The sequence below is a fragment of the Hyperolius riggenbachi genome, chromosome 2 (genome assembly GCF_040937935.1).
Source record: "Hyperolius riggenbachi isolate aHypRig1 chromosome 2, aHypRig1.pri, whole genome shotgun sequence".
Classification (NCBI taxonomy): Eukaryota; Metazoa; Chordata; class Amphibia; order Anura; family Hyperoliidae; genus Hyperolius; species Hyperolius riggenbachi.
The window spans coordinates 549073417-549095228 of record NC_090647.1 but is presented as its reverse complement, the minus strand read 5'-3'; the positions used below and the strand labels follow the sequence as shown (position 1 = coordinate 549095228).

At 46.0% G+C, this 21812-nt stretch overlaps 1 protein-coding gene across 8 annotated transcripts in view; it reads right to left on the bottom strand.

The window, feature by feature from the left end:
• ILDR2 (immunoglobulin like domain containing receptor 2) overlaps positions 1-21812 on the bottom strand; it is a 364041-nt gene that overhangs the window by 3050 nt on the left and 339179 nt on the right. For all 8 annotated transcript variants that reach the window (XM_068270840.1, XM_068270845.1, XM_068270844.1 and 5 more), the window contains one exon: positions 3206-3389. In XM_068270840.1, coding sequence (XP_068126941.1) covers positions 3206-3389 — 184 coding nt within the window. The remainder of the gene's footprint in view (positions 1-3205; positions 3390-21812) is intronic.

Below are 21812 nucleotides of genomic sequence, written 5' to 3'. Positions count from 1 at the left end.
AAAGGTGCATACATACATACAACTTTGATTTGCCAATCATTCCCAATTGTACCATCTCCATACAGTATGAGGGCCAAAAGACTTTGAAAACTATGAACAGATTGTGTAGGTAAGGTCTCATACTATACGGAAGTGGTAAAATTGGCCAATGAAATTGCATGTGTGTACCAGGCTTAAAAAGAACTCTGAAGTCTCTTTTTTTACCTTATATGGTCATAAAATACTCTTCAGCATTAATTTCCAAGTGGAATCGCCGCATCCCAACGGCAGATGAGTGATTTATTACTGAGAAATAGCCTTGCAACGCTCCAGGGCTCGCAGGGTTTTACTTCCTAGAAGAGGCAGAGCTTTGGGCTGTAGCTCTGCCTCCTCTGCAGTCAATCTCGGCCAATCGCCGCCTCTCCCCGCCCCTCTCAGCCTTTTTTCACTAAGAGGGGCGGGGAGGAGGCGGAGATTGATTGCGGATAGGTAGAGCTACAGCACAAAGCTCTGCCTCCCCAGGGCAGCATAATCTGCAACCTGCAAATTTGTGGAACTTTGCAAGCTATTTCTCAGTAATAAATCACTCATCTGTCACGGGGGTGTGGCGATTCACTTGGAAATTAATGATGAAGAGGATTTTATGACAATATAAGGTAAAAAAGAAGACTTCAGAGTCTCTTTAAGTAAACAATCCTGAATGATCTACACTGCCTGTAAAAAGTGAAGAAACATCTGACTATTTAAAGTGAGAGGGATATGGAGGCCAAACTATTTATTTCCTTTTAAACAATGGAAATTGCCTGGCTGTTTTGCTGATCCTCTACCTCTACTACCTTTAACCATAAATCCTGAACAAGCATGCAGATCAGGTGTCTCTGACTGAAGTCTGGCCCAATTAGCTCCACACTCTTTTCAGGTGTGTTATTTAGACAATACTGAGGCCAGAAAGATCAGCAGGACTGCCAGGCAACTGCTATAGTTTCAAAGGATATTAAATATAGCAGCCTTCATATCCCTCTAATTTCAGGTGTGCTTTAAAGTATTAAGTGAAGCTTTCACACTAAAATAAAGTGTCCACAACAAGTACAGACACACAAGAGATGGGTAGATGAAGAATGAAAGAAAGTTATACGGACAGATTACCTAAAGTTTGAAGTTTTTGGCTTAGTAGAAAACATGTTACTAGAATGTCTGATGGTCATGGTTTTTGGTATCAACATGTGACCATACTAATGCTTAGTGATTATCTGGGTGAGCAAACACTGCTGATAACAATGTTCATCATTTGTTTTTGTTGGCAGCTGAATGATCAAGATTGTATCTCACACTGAAATGGCTGCTGTTCCAAGTTCCAAGTTAAGATTTCATCTCTTAAATTGAAAATAGGAGACTGCAGGGAGGTTCTACGTATGATTGCTGCTACACATACAATTAAATGTCTCATAAGTTTATTTTCAGTTCAGGTTTGCTTTAAACCTGACTACCTACTTAGGTGTATTCTCTTTCTGAAAGTGCCCGTTTGTCCAGGTACACTGTACACAATGAAATCTCCAGGTGGCCTTTTATCTCAGCAGTTACTTAGCAATGGCTGCCAGCTGATGTGGTCTCACACACTGAGACAGCCAGCAGAGGGAGGAATGTGAAAATCCCTGTATGAAATGCTTACATGAAAATACAGAACTACAGACATGTAAAAATATATAATATAATGTCTTACTGCCTTAGGTCTCCTATAGAGGTCCACAGTGCCCCTGCCAGCTTCCAGGTCCTGCCACTTTAAGTAAAGGTGCTGGTGCTCTCTGCACCTTAAAAAAACAAAAGTTTCAGATTATAAGAAGCAGGGTATAAAGGTCTAACTGACCCTTACAGTACTGCTTAACTGCGCCCAATCATATAAAGCTGGCTTTGAAAGGTTCCCACTGACTGGGCAGAATTTCCGGCCAATCAGACAGGCGCCCAGGGCCTTGTTCTAATTGGCCGGTAGCTCTAGCCAAACACAATAGTGTTCATTGAATTAGTTTATGAACAGTACAGGAAATACTTTTTCCAGCCCCCCTAGACCAGATTTTTTTTATTTTCTTTATTTGTTTGCTGTTAGTTGATGACAGTTTGCAACCTTAACCTGAGTTATTTCAGAGCATTAATTAAGGTAAGAATCACCTCACTGAAGACACATATAAGACACATATAACGGGAATTTATTAGAATAAAACACACTGGGCAACGCGTTTCGTGAGACGCAACCGCTTCTTCAGGTCAATACCTGTGTCTATTTAGCTCAATGGATTTCACCAAAAAATGGGTAAATGAATGGGTGTGTAACTACAGTAATTACCTTCCCATGGTGAGAACTTTATTCAATAGGCTGTTTTGGATACAGTAAAGATACGTCCTTGCTGTTGGTATGTGTGTGTAAAGTCTACTTCTACCTTTACTTCAATCTAATTTTGCTCAGGTAAGGGTTACAAACTTTTGCCAATTAATAACAAACATTGAAAAAAAATCCAGCCAAGGTTTAGCTGGATTACTTACCTTCTCAAGTAATTCAACCCCCATTTTGGTCTTGATCCACACTCTGGCCAGCGGTCTTGGCCAACTGGTGGACAGCTTTCAAAGCCTGCAGACGTTTGAAAGAGCTGACAAGGGTCTGTGTCTCTTGTGGAAGAACTGTGTCTAATAAGACCTCTATAGTAGTCCACATCTTTTTAGCCAGTCACAAAAACATACAAAGCGTTGACACAAAAAGCTGCAAAACAAGTCACCTTTATCTGCAAAACAATGGCTCATGCCAAATTAGAGATCAGGAAGTGCAAGATGACACAGAGATGCCTTGTTGCGGGATGCATGTTCACCCTATGTTTGTAAGTGTTTGCCTCTGGGACATCTATTGAGGAACATAACAACCACAACTAGTTGGTCTTCCTCTTAGGCAAAGGCTGGAGTTGAACTTGTTTATTATTGATCTTTTCTGGGGAGCTCAGGGGCAGAGTCTTTTTTGCCCCAAGATGTAACTATTCAATGAGAACGACTAGCCGGTGCTGTTCATTGGCCAGCTTGGGGTGGAGGTGTTGGGAGGAGGAGGGGCAGTGTCTCTTCTCTCCCTTGATGGAAATATCCAAGAAGAGCAACTAGCCAGGGTTGGTCATTGGTTGGTCATTTCTGGGCAGCTCAGGGGTGCGGCCTTTTCTGTCCCAAGATAGGAATATTCTAGGAGAGCACTTACCTGCTCCTTAAGCTGTCATCTCTGTATTTGGCGGACCTCGATGTTCCCCCGACTACACCCGTCCAGTAGTCCGCATCTCCATCAATATTGGTGGGGAGGGGTTTCCTGCGGACTTGGCGATAGGAGCGGTTGTAGTGTGAGTTGTCATCGTGCAGGGAGCTCAGCTCTGAGATGGTGTGGCTGTCTGTAGGAGGAAATGAAAGGAGAGTCATCCACATACAGCTTAATATATTTGTCACAAACTGTAGACAGCCAACAGTTTTCCCCACCCTTTAGTGCAGTAGCCTTTATGGCTAAAGTTACAGTAGAGTCCCAGTAATCTGGAACTCAACTAATCAGTAGTCTCACCCAACCAGCACAAATCACCGGTAGAGTGGTGAAAGCCAACTTTTTAGGCTGTTTGTGGGCTCTACTGTGCTTTAAAGGACAACTGAAGTGAGAGGGATATGGAGGCTGCCATATTTTTTTCCTTTTAAAGTGGACCCAAATTAAAAATACAAGATTTCAGAAATAAAATCAATTTGCTAACTTATAATAATAAATAGCAGCCTTTTTTTCAGCTCCATGATGACAAATATAAAATATTTTTACATTTATTGGAGGAACCCCTCCCTTCCTTTCATATTGCCGGGACAGAATCCGGCAGACTGGTGGAGGAGATAAAAAACAAAAACAAAACACAGGCTGCTACTGATGATGTCACAGGGGAGGTGATCTCAGCTTGTGTGAGATTTCACATAGACGACGCCCCTGTGAGGGAGGGTAGCTGATGACAAACTCACCCATGATCTAAAACCTCCTACTAAGCTCAGAAGTAATAAGTAATGGCTGCCCCCAGTATAACCCTAGTTATGAAAAGAGAAGGGTGAAAAGCATGCACTGAAATGCTCATAGGCTTGGAGGAGTGTTTATTTATCTTTGTATGTATCAGAGTGGTGCAACTAAATATTTTGAATTAAAAAAAATGTTTGGTTTGGGTCCGCTTTAAGCAATACCAGTTGCCTGGCTATCCTGCAGCAGATCAGGTGTTTCGGACATTATTGTCAGATCTGAAAAGATTAGCTGCATGCTTGTGTCTGGTGTGATTTAGACACTGCTGCAGTCAAATAGATCAGCAGGACTGCCAGGCAACTGGTATTGCATAAAAGGAAATAAATATGGCAGCCTTCATATTGTTCTCACTTTAAGACTGTGTTCCATGCCCCCCCCCCCCCCATTTAATATACTTTCAATTACTGTATTTTAACATTTAATACAGAGTACATGGTATGTATGTAGAGTGGGGTATAGTATTGTGTTAGCTAGGCCTAATTTTAACACTCAGGTTGGATCCACAGTGGTCAGTTGCATAATGCAAGTGTTATAATGAGTGTGAACTGCAATGGAGACTGGACATAGACTGTAATACAAAGCTTGCATGCAGCGAGTTAGAATAATGAAATCAGTTACAACGTGGTACTGTGAACAGGCCCACAGAAATGTATGGGCAGTGAGTTGACATGCAGCTGAGCATTGTAAACTAGCCCTCAGTCTCAAGCAACCAGAAAGCACACCTATCCGGAATCAGACAATCCCTCCCTACTGGATAACTGAGACTCTACTATATGTCAGTTATTAGAATTTGGCTTTCTGGGCAGCCAGATGATAAATGGTTGGGACTAAGAAACGCTCTTCAGACACACACTAGACACCAGGGAACTGTATAGGGGAGGGAGGAGGCACTAGACACCAGGGAACTGTATGGGTAGAAGGCATTAGACACCAGGGAACTGTATAAGGCAGGGTGAAGGGCCACTAGACACCAGGGAGTTGTATAGGAGAGGAAGGGAGGCCACTAGACACCAGGGAACTGTATGGGGAGGAGGCAATAGACACCAGGGAACAGTAGACACCAGGGAACAGTATAAGGGAGGAGGGCCACTAGACACCAGCAGGGCCGGCCCGCTCATGAGGCGGGGTGAAACTTTTGCCTCAGGCGGCAAATTTCCAGGGGCGGCAGTGCGGCACCCGCCCGTCCGTGGGTGCGGGGAGCCGGCCCGCCGAGCTGGAGGGGTAGCTGGCAGGACGGGGGTATTGGGCCAGCGGCGGGGAGGGGGGTCGGACCCCCCCCCTCCCTCGCCTGGGTCCCCGTCCTCCGCTCCCTTCCAGCCTAAATAGACGCAGCCGAAGTGTAAGAGGCACGGGCGGGGAGGACACTCACCTCCTCCTCGCTCCAGCGTGCGCTCCACTGACATCACTTCCTGCAGGACGCTGCAGGAAGTGACGTCAGTGGAGCGCACGCTAGGAAGAGGTGAGTGTCTTCCCCGCCCGTGCCTCTTACACTTCGGCTGCGTCTATTTAGGCTGGAAGGGAGCGGAGGACGGGGACCCAGGCGAGGGAGGGGGGGGTCCGACCCCCCTCCCCGCCGCTGGCCCAATACCCCCGTCCTGCCAGCTACCCCTCCAGTTCGGCGGCCCCCCAGAGCGCGCCCCCCCCCCCCTCTCGGGGGGGGGGGGAAGGGGCGGCGATGGCAATTTTTTTAAAATTTGCCTCAGGCGGCAAAAAGTCTAGGGCCGGCCCTGGACACCAGGGAACTGTATAAGGGAGGAGGGCCACTAGACACCAGGGAACTGTATAGGGGAGGGGGAAGGGCCACTAGACACCAGCGAGCTGTATAGGGGAGGAATGGAGGCCACTAGACACCAGGGAAATGTATGTGGAGGAGGCATTAGACACCAGTGCACTGTATAGTTGAGGGAGGGGGGGGGGGGGCATTAGACACCAGGGAAGGTTATAAGGGAGGAAGTTGGCCACTAAACATAGAGGTTGGTCCATGACTTGGTCCCAGTGTTCACTTTCGTCCCACTTTATATTTGACACCCTTGGTTTATCTGGACAACAGAGATGGTCAATGAGATTCTAATGATTTTCAGTTGCATCGGCATTACATGCAAATTATTTGCAGCTTGAGATTGGTTCAATCGGCAGGATGTTATAAGTACCTGCCTGTTATTGATAATGTTACCACCGAAACCCAGGCGGAATCCGTCGCCTCCGGGTCTCGGCGCTTGTTCCCTGCTGATGACGCTGCTGCTGGAACGCAGGTCGCACATGCTGATAGGCAGAGGGCACGCTCCCAGTACGCCCTCCGCAGATGTAAACAATAGTCAGCTGACCATGGTCAGCTGACAGCGCAGTGTCAGCTGACGTTACAGCTGACACCTAGGTAGGTGTACCGCTGTGTGATTGGATGTGCGGACTGTGGCCGGCCACTGATTGGATGAAAGTTGTATTTAAGCCTGCAAAGTGCTCCCAGTCATCGCCCGTGATAAGCATAGCTGTGGCTAGTTGCTGGGTGCCCACTCACATTGTTGAATTACTGGATCTTGACCTTGGCTTGTATTTGACCATTCTTGTCTGCTGTTATTAACCCTTGCTTTGATTCCTGGATGCTCTTGCTTGCTGCCTGGACTGACCTCTGCCTGTTATTGGATACGCTTGCTTGCTGCCTGGATCGACCTCTGCCTGTTATTGGATACTCTTGTCTGCCGCCTGGACCGACACTCTAGTTATACCTGGACTAATCCTTGCTAGTTGCTTGAATAACCTTGCATGTGGACCTTGCATAAACTCTCTCACAAACTGCCTGGACCATTCACTGCCTGGCCCTGAAACATCTGGCATTGAACGCTGAGGGCCTCATCCTCCTGAATCAAGGTACTAGTCCTGTGTGATACTTATGAACTATTGAACTGTGCTATACTTGCCTCAGTGGGGTTCTGGCGGGTTATTGTTTTCTCTACTTCAGTCTGTATGCCTTGCACGTTAAGACCTGGGGGTAAAAGTAGTCAGGAGACAAATAACGTGTCCTGTTCATGCGGGGGCCTGTCTATAGGTCTAGACCGTGGGCCGGGCTCAGAGCCGTGGCAATAGATTGGGGCATAGAGACTGATTGGCGGGATAATCTGTCAGGCCTTACAGATGTACCGCGGATTGGCCAAATTCCAAGCAGCATACAAAAACCATTACATTTGTATGGTATATGTAAGGTGGCCATACACATATAAATTTTTCCATTCGATTCCCTGCATATTCGATCACTCTGAGTGAGTCAGATGGCAATCAATTCCTTTAAATGTTTGATTTAAAGGATCTTCACTATAGACCAACCTAAAGTATTGATGCGACAGGACCAAAAATCTAGGTCGTTTAGGGGTGGGGCAGGAGTGGCAGAAGAATCATAGCAACGCATTATCGCATTATTACCGGAATCTGATCGGTTGGGAATTATCGGATAAATTAGTTGACCTGACGGAACATTGCATGGTGTGTACAAGGCTTTAGGGCCCGTTCAGACAGGCCCTAAGTTATTTAGAAGCCGGTGCAGCATCTCGCTCAAATGCAAGCGTGCAGAAAAGCATTTTGGGGCTTTTGCCGTTTTTCATCCCCGCAGGGAGACACAGAGTCGCAGCAGTGAGCAACCCTGGAGGCAACTTGTTGCTCTACAGGTGGCCACTAACGTTCCAATATCTAGCAAAAAATCGTTAGAGCGATCAGAAATTCTGTTTGGAAGTGAAATATTGTAATACATCGTTCACTACACCATTAACGAACCAATCTTTGCTTCCTATCTATCACAGCCAACAGGAAAATCCAAATTTCTGATCGCTCGAACGATTTTTCGCTAGAAATGGACCATTAGTGGCCACCTTAAGGGTCAGCTCAAAGGATGGAAAAAAAAGGCCTAAAAACACAGCGTTCCCTCAAACGACAGTAAACGAAGGTACCAGTGCTTCATTTGATCGGCAGCTCAATGATGAATGGCTCGGCCGGCGGTAAACGACGTTAAAGCGTCTGTGTAAACTGACCTTTAATTATTTATGCGCTTTTATACAATACAGGTCCCCGGTTTACCAACGTCCGACATACGAACGACCCGCCAATACGAACGGCCCGTTCCCGTCGCGATAACGTAATTTCCGCGTGGGGGAAGTTTGAAGAAGCCGCTTCAAACTTACCCCGTGTGCCGAACCGAGTCCAACGCTGTCTGTCCTCTGCTTTCTGCCTCCTGCTCTCTATAGCTGATGACATACATGACATACAGGAGGCGGTGCGATGCTGCATCTAGTGGTGTCGTACCTGGGTATAGAGTTAAGAACGAACCTACAGTCCCTATCCGTTCGTTAACCGAGGACTACCTGTATATCTATGCCCCCCAGAGACTTCATCTTAGCTCCAGGGAAATGTAGATAAACGTACCTCGCTGCGATCGCCGCTGCGGGCACTCCCATCGATTCCCGTTAGTAGACTGATTGGTTAATGGGAACGCATGTTCCCGTTCGCTGATCAAAATGCCTGTGATCAATAATCACCAGCATCCATGAGATGTTGGTGGTGATTAACAAAATGAAAGTAAAACCACACACAAAGTATTTCCTGTGTACTGTTCACAGTACGCAGGAATATAAAGTGGGACATCTAGTGGCCAAATAGTAAAATTACACCTACATACATAAAGTTAAATAAAAATTAATACATTAAATAAAATGACCCATTAAGTAACCCCTTACCTCCTCCATAATTACCAAAATAAAACAGTTGTAATAAAAAAGTTGACATTTTTAATAAATACAACTTTTTAATATGCATGTCATGAGGGTATATTACTGTTATTTTTGCAAATAAGGGGCTTGTTATTAGTGTTATAGTGGTGTTTTTAGTGGTATAGTGTAAACAAAGAAAACTGGAAAAAAAATACACCTTTATTTCTCCTCAAAATATGTTCGCCATACACAGTACTAAGGATATAATTTAAAAGTTGTAATAGCCAGGACCAATGGGCAAATAAAATGTGAGGGTTTTATCTACAGTTGCATGTTTTCTTTGAAAATAGCTGAAAACTGAGAAATATCAAATATTTCCATTTTTTTTCTTATTGTTCCAGTTAAAATGCATATAGAATAAAATAATTCTTAACAAAAAGTACTACCCAAAGAAAGCCTAATAATTGGTGGCGAAAAAAACAAGATATAGATAATTTTGGTGTGATACGTAGTTATAAAGTTAGTAGCGAATTAATGGGAGGAGTGCTGAAATAAGAAAATTGCTCTGGTCCTTAAGAGGAACACCACCTGTATTGGTCAACTGGTTAAAGTGGCCATATACTGGTCGATGTGGCCAACAGATAGATCCCCCTCCAATCTATCTACGCAAATCCCTCCACATGCTGTACACAGATTTTCAATCAATTTCAGCATGAAAGTGTAGGGCCACCATTAAAATCCATTTATATATTTTCTTTTGCTGTTCGTTTGCTGTTGTGTTAAAGCAGCAAGTAAACATAAAAAATAAACTTACGAGATAATGAATTGTATGTGTAGCACAGCTAAGAAATAGAACATTAGGAGCAAAGAAAAAAAAGTCTTATATTTTTTCAAGTACAGGAAGAGTTAAAAAAAAAAAAAACTTCAGTTATCTGTGCAAAAGAGCTTCTTTGAGCTCTTGGACATACTGGGTGGAATACAGTCCTGTTTTCTGAAGCGCTCAAACAGCCAAGAAACAGTGAGAGACAGCTTGAGATAAGGTTTTACTGCAGAAAAGATCAAAGGGTCATTATTTCTGCTTTGTTTTATAGTTTAACCATTTCAGCCCGCGGGATTTTTCACCTTATGCATCAGAGCAATTTTCACCTCCCATTCATTCGCTAATAACTTTATCACTAGTTATCAAATTTTATTGATCTATATCTTGTTTTTTCCACCACTAATTAGGCTTTCTTTGGGTGGTACATTTTGCTAAGAATTATTTTTTTATAAATGCATTTTAACAGGATTAATAAGAAAAAAATTGAAAAAATTAATTATTTCTCAGTTTTCGGCCATTATAGCTTTAAAATAATCCACACTACCATAATTAAAACCTATGTATTTTATTTGCCCGTTTGACTCGGTTATGAAACCATTTAAATTTTGTCCCTATCACAATGTATGACGCCAATATTTATTTTCAGACCCTTAGGTAACTATTTATGTCTTTTTTTTTTTAATTGTAATTTTTTTTTCCATTAAAAATGTTATTTGGGTAATATTTTGGTGTGGGAAATAAACAGTTACTTTTTAAAGTTATTATATGTGTAAACTGTAATGTAAAAAAATATGTAGATGTAGTTTTACTATTTGGCCACAAGATGGCCACCTTCATTTTTTTATTTCCCTCCTTGTGCTTCTCGCTAAGCGGAAGCACAAGGGGGATGCGGAAAATTTTACGTGCAGAAAGACTGAAGCCTCTAGTAAGAGCGCTTTGGTTTTTCTGCTGGGGACACGGATCGGTGATCGGGAACCACTGATCCCAGGGCTACCGGAGGACAGCACGGGGGCGCGGCCGCAATCGCGCGCCGAGGCGGGGCACCGCAGCAGAGCAGCCGCCCGGACGTGAGCTTCACGTCCGGGCAGCAGAAATGGTTAAAAGACAGAGGGCCATTCACTTTTTCACCTGAGTTTTCTCCCAGGTAATATTTTCACAACTTGTCTTTTTCACCATCAACAAGAAAACAAATACTCCAAATAATTTTGACAGTACTTTTTCACCTTTTTCACCACAAAGTGTTAAAAAGTTATTTTAAATCAAAGATGAAAAATTATCTCCTAGGAGAAAACTAAGGAGAAAAAGTGAATTGCATATGGCCCAGAGTGTGGTTTTAAAACTGCAACTGTGACAGAATGATGCAATGTTATAAAAAAAGCTATACAACTAAAAATAAAATATTATTTTCTTTGCTACTAATGTTCTATTCGTTATCCGTACTACACATACAATTCATTATATCATGTTTTTTTCGCTTCAGGTTCGCTATAAAAAGCTATAGACGAGATTTGAGTTTCCAACCACTTTCAGGAGGCTCTGCTGCACTTTGCGAATCTCTGGGGTGTCCCCCGTGGGCAATGCTTACTCTATGAGTTATGCGGGATCCCACTCTTGTATATATGTCTGTGCTGATGCAGATAATAGGATGGCAATGCATGCTGGGGCAGGGAGATGACAGTGGTGAGAATAGGTGACTCACAGCGTGGGCGGCCTCCAGCGCGCAATAAAGTGACTCAATCGCACAGAGCTTCGCAAGTCTCTCCTTACAAGCAACATATAGCCCTTTCAATGCCTTTTCTGTATATTTATGCAAACGAGAGCAGCATTATGTAAATATCGCTCGCGGTATATATGTGGGCGTCTTCAAAAATAACCAATTTAAATGCATAACTTGTTAATACCAAGGAGGAGGAAGCCCGTCTTTAGTCATATGGGCAGAAGTTCCTCCAGCACTCTCATTGGCTGAAGACTGGCAAATCATTGAGCCATTAACACGGCTTCTGTTTAGGTCGGTTAGATTCTGGAAGCTTTGATTAGCTAATTCCAAATTCTACCAGTAAAATTCTGTTTTGTTTTTAATACACATTTTGTGCAGAGAGATAGGCCTGAGCTTATTTTATCATACCCCACAGAGGACGCTCCTGGCAACGGGAGCGGAATGGCCGGGAGGGGGGGGGGGAGGGAGAGAGACTGGGTCAGCCAGCAGGAGGATCCGGGAGGACAGAGAAGGAGCCCATGGCCTGAAGGAAGCCCCAAGTAAGTATACAAGCTTTTATTTGAGGCCTCTTTTAACCTCCTTGCCGGTTATCCCGAGCTCAGCTCGGGGTAACCTGCGCAGGAGGATATCTCAGGCCCCGCTGGGCCGATTTGCATAATTTTTTTTCCCTACACGCAGCTAGCACTTTGCTAGCTGCGTGTAGGTCGCGATCGCCGCCGCTCGACGCCGATTCGCCGCTACCCGCCGCGCCGAGCCGCCCCCGCCCCAGACCCCTGCGCAGCCTGGCCAATCAGTGCCAGGCAGCGCTAAGGGGCGGATCGGAGTTCCCTCTGACGTCACGACATCTATGACGTCGGTGACGTCATCCCGCCCGGTCGCCATGGCGACCGGGGAAGCCCTGCAGGAAATCCCGTTCTCAACGGGATTCCCTGCATACTCTGATCGCCGAAGGCGATCGGAGTGGGTGGGGGGATGCCGCCGCTTAGCGGCTATCATGTAGCGAGCCCTGGGCTCGCTACATGATTTAAAAAAAATAAAAATAAAAAAAAAGTGCGGTGCTGCCTCCTTGCCGGATTTTTTAGACCAGCAAGGAGGTTAAACTAGGCCAGTGATGGCTAAACTTGACACTCCAGCTGTGACAAAACTACAAATCCCATCATGCCTCTGCCTCCCCAAGTTAAGCTTAGAGCTCAGAGTATTGCACTGCCTCATGGGACTTGTAGTTCCACCACAGCTGGTGTGCCAAGGTTAGCCATCATTGAACTAGGCCATTTTCATTACATTGCATTACCCTTTCTACATGCAGGGTAACGCAACAGCATTGAGAGTCTATGGGGACATAGCACACCTACCCCGACTCGCCGCACCGGAAGTGCCCGATTGGCCGCCAAGCTGTTGCAAAGTCAACAGCGTGTTATCGTCGGACTTCCGCAGAGATGCAGGAAGTAATGTAAGTCAATCAGCAACGAGGCATTTTAACTACTTCACCCCAAAGCAGTTATTACCCTAACGGACAAGAGCGATTTTCACCTTTCAGTGATCACCCCTTTCATTTGACAATAGCTTAATCACTACAAATCACAATGAAATGATCTATATCTTGTTTTTTTCACCACCAATTAGGCTTTTTGGAGTTGATATTTGTTTTCAGTAATTACTTTATTTTCTATGCATTTTAAAGGGAAAAACAAGGAAAAAATTAAAAAAAATACCCTATTTCTCCAATTTCATCCCCTATCTATATATATAAAATCGGATGTATGTATGTGTGTGTGTGTGTGTGTGTGTGTGTGGTGTGTGTGGTGTGTGTGTGGTGTGTGTGTGTGTGTGTGGTGTGTGTGGTGTGTGTGTGTGTGTGTGTGTATGTGCCGCGATCACGCGAAAACGGCTTGACCGATTTGAACGAAACTTGGTACACAGATCCCTTACTACCTGGGATGATATGTTCTGGGGGTCTCGCGGCCCCCCTGCACACCTGGGCGGGGCTATAAACAGCAAATCAGATTTCACCCATTCATGTCAATGGAAAAAATGTAAAAGGCTGCCATTCTCACAGTAATCAAGCCAGAGTCCCCACACTTGGCACAGTTGGTCACTTGGTGACCGAGGTTACAAATCCAGGAAAAGTGGGCGGAGCATAAAACAGCCAATCAAATTTCAGCCATTGGTTTTTAATGGGAAAATGTAAACTGCAGCCATTCTTAGACTGGTAATCGCAGGGTTCTCAAACCTGGCACACTTGGCCACTGGGTGAATGAGATTAAGATTCAGGAAAGTGGGTGGAGCCTACAACAGCCAATAAAAAAATCACCTATTGATTTTCAAGGGGAATATTTAGGGCTTGTTTCCACTGTTGCGACGCGATTTCGGCCGCATTCCGACGCTTGTAAAAACGCATGCGGATGAGTTTCCGCATGCGTTTTTACCCGCGATTTCGCATGCGATTTCGCATGGCAGGGTGCCATGCGAAATTAACCATGACACTGCCAGGGCTAAATACAATTGAAAAAGGTGCGAAATCGCACGCGAAATCGCGGGTAAAAACGCATGTAACAAACGCATGCGTTTTTACTATTAAATACATTAGCGGCGATTCGCACGGATTCCCGACGCAGGCGAAATCGTTGGCTCTTTTGTGCGTTTTTTTCACGCTGAAAAAAACGCACCTCAACAACGCTACAGTGGAAACAGGCCCATCCACTTGCATTACATGTGCGGATCTGCATGCGTTGGACGCATGCAGATTCGCGATAGTGGGAACGAGCCCTTAAACTGCTGCCATTTTTACACTGTCTATGGAAGAGGCTTCAAACTTGCTACAGTCAGTCATTGGGTGACTTTGGCCCAAATTCACTAAAGGGGCGGGGCCACAAACAACCAATCAGATTTCCTTGGTGGATAAACTGCTTCCATTCCTTTTGATCCCAGGAACCTAAAGCTCACAAACTTGGTCATTGAGTGGCTGTGTGTCAAGGTTACAAAAAGTGGGCGGAACCAAAAACAAACTTCACTGTTCAAATATAAACTGAGGCAATTCTTACACTGTTAGTGACAGGGTTCTCAAACTTTGCACAGTCTGTCACTGGGTGACTGGGATTATTATTCAGGAAAATGGGTGGAGCCTACAACAGCAAATCAAAATTCACCTGTTGATTTTCAAGGGGAATATTTAAATTGCTGTCATTCTTACACTGTTAATAGCAGATGCCTCAAACCTGGTACAGTTGGTTACCGGGTGACTGGGGTTCAAATTCAGAAAGGGGGCGGAGCCACAAACAGCTAATTATATTTGATTAATTGCAATCGGAATATACAAATTATTGATACCAAGGACCCCAAAGCTTATAAACTTGGTAATTGAGTGACTGTATGTCAACGTCAGAAAAAGTGGGCGGCACCAACAAGTACATTTTTTGCATGGGGAAATATAAATTGCAACCATTCTTACACTGTTAATGGCAGGGTTCCCAAATTTGCACAGTTGGCCACTGGGTGACTGGGATTAATAGTTAGAAAGTGGGTGGAGCCTACAAGAACCAATTTAAATTCACCTGTTGATTTTTCAAGGGGAATATTTACATTGCTACCAGAGCCGGGACAAGGTCCTTCAGCACCCAAGGCTGAGACAGCAAAGTGCGCCCCTCCATCCCTCCCACCCCAGCTGTCACACACTGATTTCTATTAGACTAAGGGTGCCCCAGGGCCCCCAACATCCCCAACACCTTAAACTCTAGTTATCTGGCTTGCAGTCACTGCTATGTATGCCCTCTTCTTATTTCTTTCTGCTTCAAACACAATTAGGAATAACAGCTGAATGAATTGTGCGCCCCCTCCTACACTGCGCCCTGAGGCTGGAGCCTCTTCAGCCTCTGCCTCGGCCCGGCCCTGATTGCTACCATTCTTACACTGTTAATGGCAGAGGCCTCAAACCTGATACAGTCGGTCATTAAGTGATTGGGATTCGTATTCATTAAAGGGGGTGGAGCCACAAACAGCCAATCAGATTTGTTAGATTGATTTCAGCCATTCTGTTATTGGCAGGGTTCTCAAACTTGACACAGTTGGTCACTGCATGACTGGGATTAATATTCAGGAAAGTGGGTGGAGCCTACAACAGCCAATTAATATTCACCTATTGATTTTCAAGGGGAATATTTACATTGCTGCCATTCTTACACTCTTAATGGCAGAGGCCTCAAATCTGGTACAGTCAGTCACTGGGAGACTGGGGTTTAAATTCTGAAAAGGGGGCGGACTACAAACAGCCAATCAGATTTGTTTAATTTCAATGGAAAAATACAATTTATTGATGCCAAGGATCCCAAAGCTCATAAACTTAGTCATTGAGTGACTGTATGTTGAGGTTAGAAAAAGCCAAAAACAACTAACTTTTTACATGAAAAAATATAAACTGCAGCCATTCTTACACTGTTAATGGCAGGGTTCTCAAACTTGACACAGTTGGTGACTGGGATTAATATTCAGAAAAGTGGGTGGAGCCTATAATAGCCAATCAAAATTCACCTATTGATTTTCAAGGGGAATATTGAAACTGCTGCCGTTCTTACACTGTTAATGGCACAAGCCTCAAACCTTCTACAATGGGTCATTAAGTGACTGGGTTTCAAACATCAGATTTCTTTGCTGGATAAACTGCTTCCAGTCACACAATTTTGATGCCAGGAACCCAAAAGCTCACAAACTTGGTCACTGAGTAACTGTGCATCAAGGTTACAAAAAGTGGGTGGAGTCAAAAACAGATTTCCCTAAACTGCAGCCCTTCTTCACTGTTAATGGCAAGGTTCTCAAACTTTGCACAGCTGGTTACTGGGTGACTGGGATTAATATTCAGAAAAGTAGGTGGAGCCTACAAGAGCCAATCAATATTCACCTGTTGATTTTCAAGGGTAATATTAAAATTGCTGCCATTCTTGTACTGTTAATGGCACAAGCCTCAAACCTGGTACAGTTGGTCATTGGGTCACTGGGGTTCAAATTCAGAAAATGGGGCAGGGCCACAAATAGACAATCAGATTTCTTTGCTGGATAAACTGCTTCCATTCACACAATTTTGATGCCAGGCAGTGGCGTAGCTAAGGAGCTGAGGGCCCTGATGCAAGTTTTACATCAGGGGCCCCCCAAGCACTCAATACATAACAATTGATACGGTGCACCAAAACCTGCCAATGGCAACCACAGTGTCAGAGGTGCAAGAAGGGAATGGGGAGCAGTTTGCTGATTACCACCATTCAAAGTATCTATAGAAGTGATTATTATGACCACAGAACCAAGAGAGAGCTAATACTGCAGTTGAGGGAGGGCCCCAATGCAGTCGCAACCTCTGCACCCCCTATTGCTACGCCCCTGATGCCAGGAACCCAAAAGGTCACAAACTTGGTCATTGAGTGACTGTCTGTCCAGGTTACAAAAAGTGGGCAGAGCCAGAAACAAATTTCACTGGGAAAATATAAACTGCAGGCCTTATTACACTGTTTATGGCAGGGTTCTCAAACTTTGCTCAGATGGTCACTGGGTGACTGAGATTAACCTATTTTGGTTCCTGGACGTAGTCTCTACGTCCAGGAACCATGTGCGCTACTGCGTGCTCCCGCGGCCGATCGTGCGCGTGCACTCCCGGCCGCAGATTCGGTAGCCAGGGAATCAATGTATCGGGCTATGGAGCCCGATCACTGATTCCTCTCCCCCGCTGAAAAAGCGACAGCTTCTCTTGGAAGCTGTGCTTTTTCTGGCTGTCTCCTTCCCGATGCGTCACTCTAAGGCCCGGTTCACACTTGCGGTGGCCCTCCGGAATCGCCGTGCCGGAGCCGCACCGCCTGCAGAACGGACGGAACGGACGCACGGCATAGCAATTAAAGCCTATGCGTCCGTTCACATGGGTCCGTTCTGCAGAACCGGAGCCGGACCGGATCCGGGCCGGATCCGGACTCCGGCCTCCGTTCCAACATGCGCCATTTTTTCATCCGGCCCCTCCGGCAGCCGTATCCGGGGCGGAGCCGGACTGCACCATCCGGCCAATACAAACAAATGGGAACCGGAGGCCGCACAACACACTGGCTGAGAAATCCGGATGTTCTACCCCACTTCCTATGCGGATTGTTGCGGCGATATTGGCTGGGGACACATGGGCAAGCATTTCGGAGTGGAGCAGCACAGCTGGATCCGGATCCGGAGATGTTGGCAGCATGTCGGAGGTGGAGGTGAGTGCTAAACAGCAGAGGGCCTGATTCCACAGGTCCCCCTTCTGCTGACCTCCCAGACCCCAACTTTTTTTTTGTTTTTAACGAACTTTTGCCAAACGGATCCGGATCGCATCCTGATGGACACCTGATGCAACCTGACCGGATCCGGATCGGATCCGGATCAGAACCGTACGGTTCCGATCCGGATCCGGTCCGGATCCGGTCAGGTCATCCGGTCCGTTTGGCAAACAACCGCTAATGTGAACCGGGCCTAAGCGCGTGCTACACATTTACATTATAAATCTATTGTTTACCTCCCACCCTCCCAAAACTACCCAAATAAAATGTTTACTATAAAAAAAAAAACATGTAAATATTTACCTAAGGGTCTAAACTTTTTAAATATCAATGTAAAGATGAAATATTTCTATATTTTTTTTATTTTAAACTTGTAAATAGTGATAGATGCAAAATGGAAAAAATGCACCTTTATTTCCAAATAAAATATTGTCGCCATACATTGTGATAGGGACATAATTTTAACGGTGTAACAACCGGGACATATGGGCAAATACAATACGTGAGTTTTAATTATGGAGGCATGTATTATTTTAAAACTATAATGGCTGAAAACTGAGAAATAATGAATTTTTCCATTTTTTTTCTTATTCTTCCTGTTAAAATGCACTTACAGTAAAGTGGCTCTTAGCAAAATGTACCCCCAAAGAAAGCCTAATTGGTGGCGGAAAAAACAAGATATAGATCAGTGCATTGTGATAAGTAGTGATAAAGTTATAGGCTAATGAATGGGAGGTGAACATTTCTCACGTGAAAACGACGGAACGCGAATGGGTTAATATTCAGGGAAGTGGGTGGAGCCTATAATAGCCAATCAAAATTCACCTGTTGATTTTCAAGGGGAATATTTAAATTGCTGCCATTTTTACACTGGTAATAGCAGATGCCTCAAACCTGTTACAGTTGTTCACTGGGTGACTGGGGTTCAAATGGTAGAGAGGGGCGGAGTCACAAACCGCCAATCTGATGTATTTAATTTCTATGGGAATATACAAATTATTTTTGCCAAAGCTTACAAACTTGGTCATCGAGCGTTTGTGTGTTAGGGTTAAAAAAAAATGGGTGGAGCCACCACCAGCCAAATACATACCCGGGCAACGCCGGGTCATCAGCTAGTAGTTTAAATATAAACACTGCTACTGTCAGGCCCGCCATCAGGGGGGTACAAGCGTGACTGCCGTCACGGGCCCGGGGCGGGCCTAGGGCCCGCAGCCTCGGCCCCCCCCCCGGCATTAACCTCCTGAGAGGTCTTTTCCCACCTCCCCTCCCCCAGCGGCCGCCGCTGTTAATACCTTAGCAGCGGCCGCTTTCCCCTCTCCGCCGCGCGTACTTTCCAGCAGCATCTCCCGGCTGCTCTGTGTGAGGCGGCAGGAAGCATGGCTCGGTTCCCATAGTAACGGCGATACAGATCGCCGTTACAGGAAGCCGCTGCCATGCTTCCTGCCGCCTCACACAGAGCAGCCGGGAGATGCTGCTGGAAAGTACGCGCGGCGGAGAGGGGAGAGCGCCGCTGTTAAGGTAACAACAGCGGCGGGGACGAGCACCACCTACCCATACTGGGGCACTATACTGACTATACTGGGGCACTATACTGACTATACTGGGGCACTATACTGGCTATACTGGGGCACTACACTGACTATACTGGGGCACTATACTAGCTATACTGGGGCACTATACTTGCGCGCTATACTGGGGCACTATACTGACTATACTGGGGCACTATACTAGCTATACTGGGGCACTATACTGGCTATACTGGGGCACTATACTGACTATACTGGGGCACTATACTAGCTATACTGGGGCACTATACTGGCTATACTGGGGCACTATACTGACTATACTGGGGCACTATACTAGCTATACTGGGGCACTATACTTGCGCGCTATACTGGGGCACTATACTGACTATACTGGGGCACTATACTAGCTATACTGGGGCACTATACTGGCTATACTGGGGCACTATACTGACTATACTGGGGCACTATACTAGCTATACTGGGGCACTATACTTGCGCGCTATACTGGGGCACTATACTGACTATACTGGGGCACTATACTAGCTATACTGGGGCACTATACTTGCGCGCTATACTGGGGCACTGTACTGGCTATACTGGGGCACTATACTGACTATACTGGGGCACTATACTGGGGCACTGTACTGGCTATACTGGGGCACTATACTGGGGTACTGTGCTGGCTATACTGGGCACTGTACTGGCTATACTGGAGCACTGTACTGGCTATACTGGGGCACTATACCAGCTATACTGGGGCACTATACTGACTATACTGGGGCACTATACTGGCTATACTGGGGCACTATACTTGCGCGCTATACTGGGGCACTGTACTGGCTATACTGGGGCACTATACTGGCTATACTGGGGCACTGTACTGGCTATACTGGGGCACTGTACTGGGCGTGCACAGCAGTCTGTAGGGGGGCCCAGGCTTGATGTTGTGTGAGGGGCCCCAAAATTTCTGATGGCGGCCCTGCCACCTACCCATACTGGGGCACTATACTGACTATACTGGGGCACTATACTAGCTATACTGGGGCACTATACTTGCGCGCTATACTGGGGCACTATACTGACTATACTGGGGCACTATACTAGCTATACTGGGGCACTATACTTGCGCGCTATACTGGGGCACTATACTGACTATACTGGGGCACTATACTAGCTATACTGGGGCACTATACTTGCGCGCTATACTGGGGCACTGTACTGGCTATACTGGGGCACTATACTGACTATACTGGGGCACTGTACTGGCTATACTGGGGCACTATACTGGGGTACTGTGCTGGCTATACTGGGCACTGTACTGGCTATACTGGGGCACTGTACTGGCTATACTGGGGCACTATACCAGCTATACTGGGGCACTATACTGACTATACTGGGGCACTATACTGGCTATACTGTGGCACTATACTTGCGCGCTATACTGGGGCACTGTACTGGCTATACTGGGGCACTATACTGGCTATACTGGGGCACTGTACTGGCTATACTGGGGCACTGTACTGGGCGTGCACAGCAGTCTGTAGGGGGGCCCAGGCTTGATGTTGTGTGAGGGGCCCCAAAATTTCTGATGGCGGCCCTGGCTACTGTACATAAAACCCACACATTTTATCTGCCCATTTATCCTGGTTATCACAAGATTTTAATTATGTCCCTAGTACAAAGTATGGTGACAATATAGTATTTGGAAATAAAGGTGTATTTTTTCTATGGTGGGTTTTCTTTCACTGTGCACGGCGGCAGCAGCACTGTCTGACTTATAAAAACGTCCTGGAGCCACTAAGAGCCTCTAGCAGTACGTTTTTATAAGTCAGCTTGTCATTAAATGGTTAAACACGATGGCTGCCGTGGTGCAGTGCGCGTATGTGTGGAACAACACAAATATGGTAGAGAACACGGGAATCCCAGTGATGCACTTCCTGTCCAGCACTGCTTTACAAATAGGCCATGCGACTATCAAGGGAGGCCTCATTAGGATGCCGAGGCTTCCCTGTCTAAGTAGTAATTGTTAGATTTTGAACCTGAGCTACAGCACGGGTTCGCTTTAACCACCCTGGCGTTCTGATTAAATCGCCAGGACAGCTGCGGGAGGGCCAACTGAAAGTTGGCTGCATGAAAGCCCACTAGAGGGTGCTCCGGAGGCGTTCTTCCGATCGCCTCCGGCGGCCAGAAGTAACACGGAAGGCCGCAATAAGTGGCCTTCCGTGTTTCGCTTACCTCGTCGCCATGGCGACGAGCGGAGTGACGTCATGGACGTCAGCCGACGTCCTGACGTCAGAGCCGCCTCCGATCCAGCCCTTAGCGCTGGCCGGAACTGTTTGTTCCGGCTACGCTGGGCTCGGGCGGCTGGGGGGACCCTCTTTCGCCGCTGCACGCGGCGGATCGCGGCGCTGCAGCGGCGATCAGGCAGCACACGCGGCTGGCAAAGTGCCGGCTGCGTGTGCTGCTTTTTATTTCATTAAAATCGGCCCAGCAGGGCCTGAGCGGCAGCCTCTGGCGGTGTTGGACAAGCTGAGCTCGTCCAGACCGCTCAGCTGATTAAGCAAACAACTGTATTGGCCAGACAACAACAGTGGTTGATCAGAAGTCGATCGACTAGTGGCCCATGCAATACATGCGAGATCCTGGTGATAATTCTTCTCGAATCGATCTAAACAATGCTGCACCTCTTTGCTCTAAAATATAGCTAATATCAGCCAATTCCATCAATAGAGCAGAATGGAATA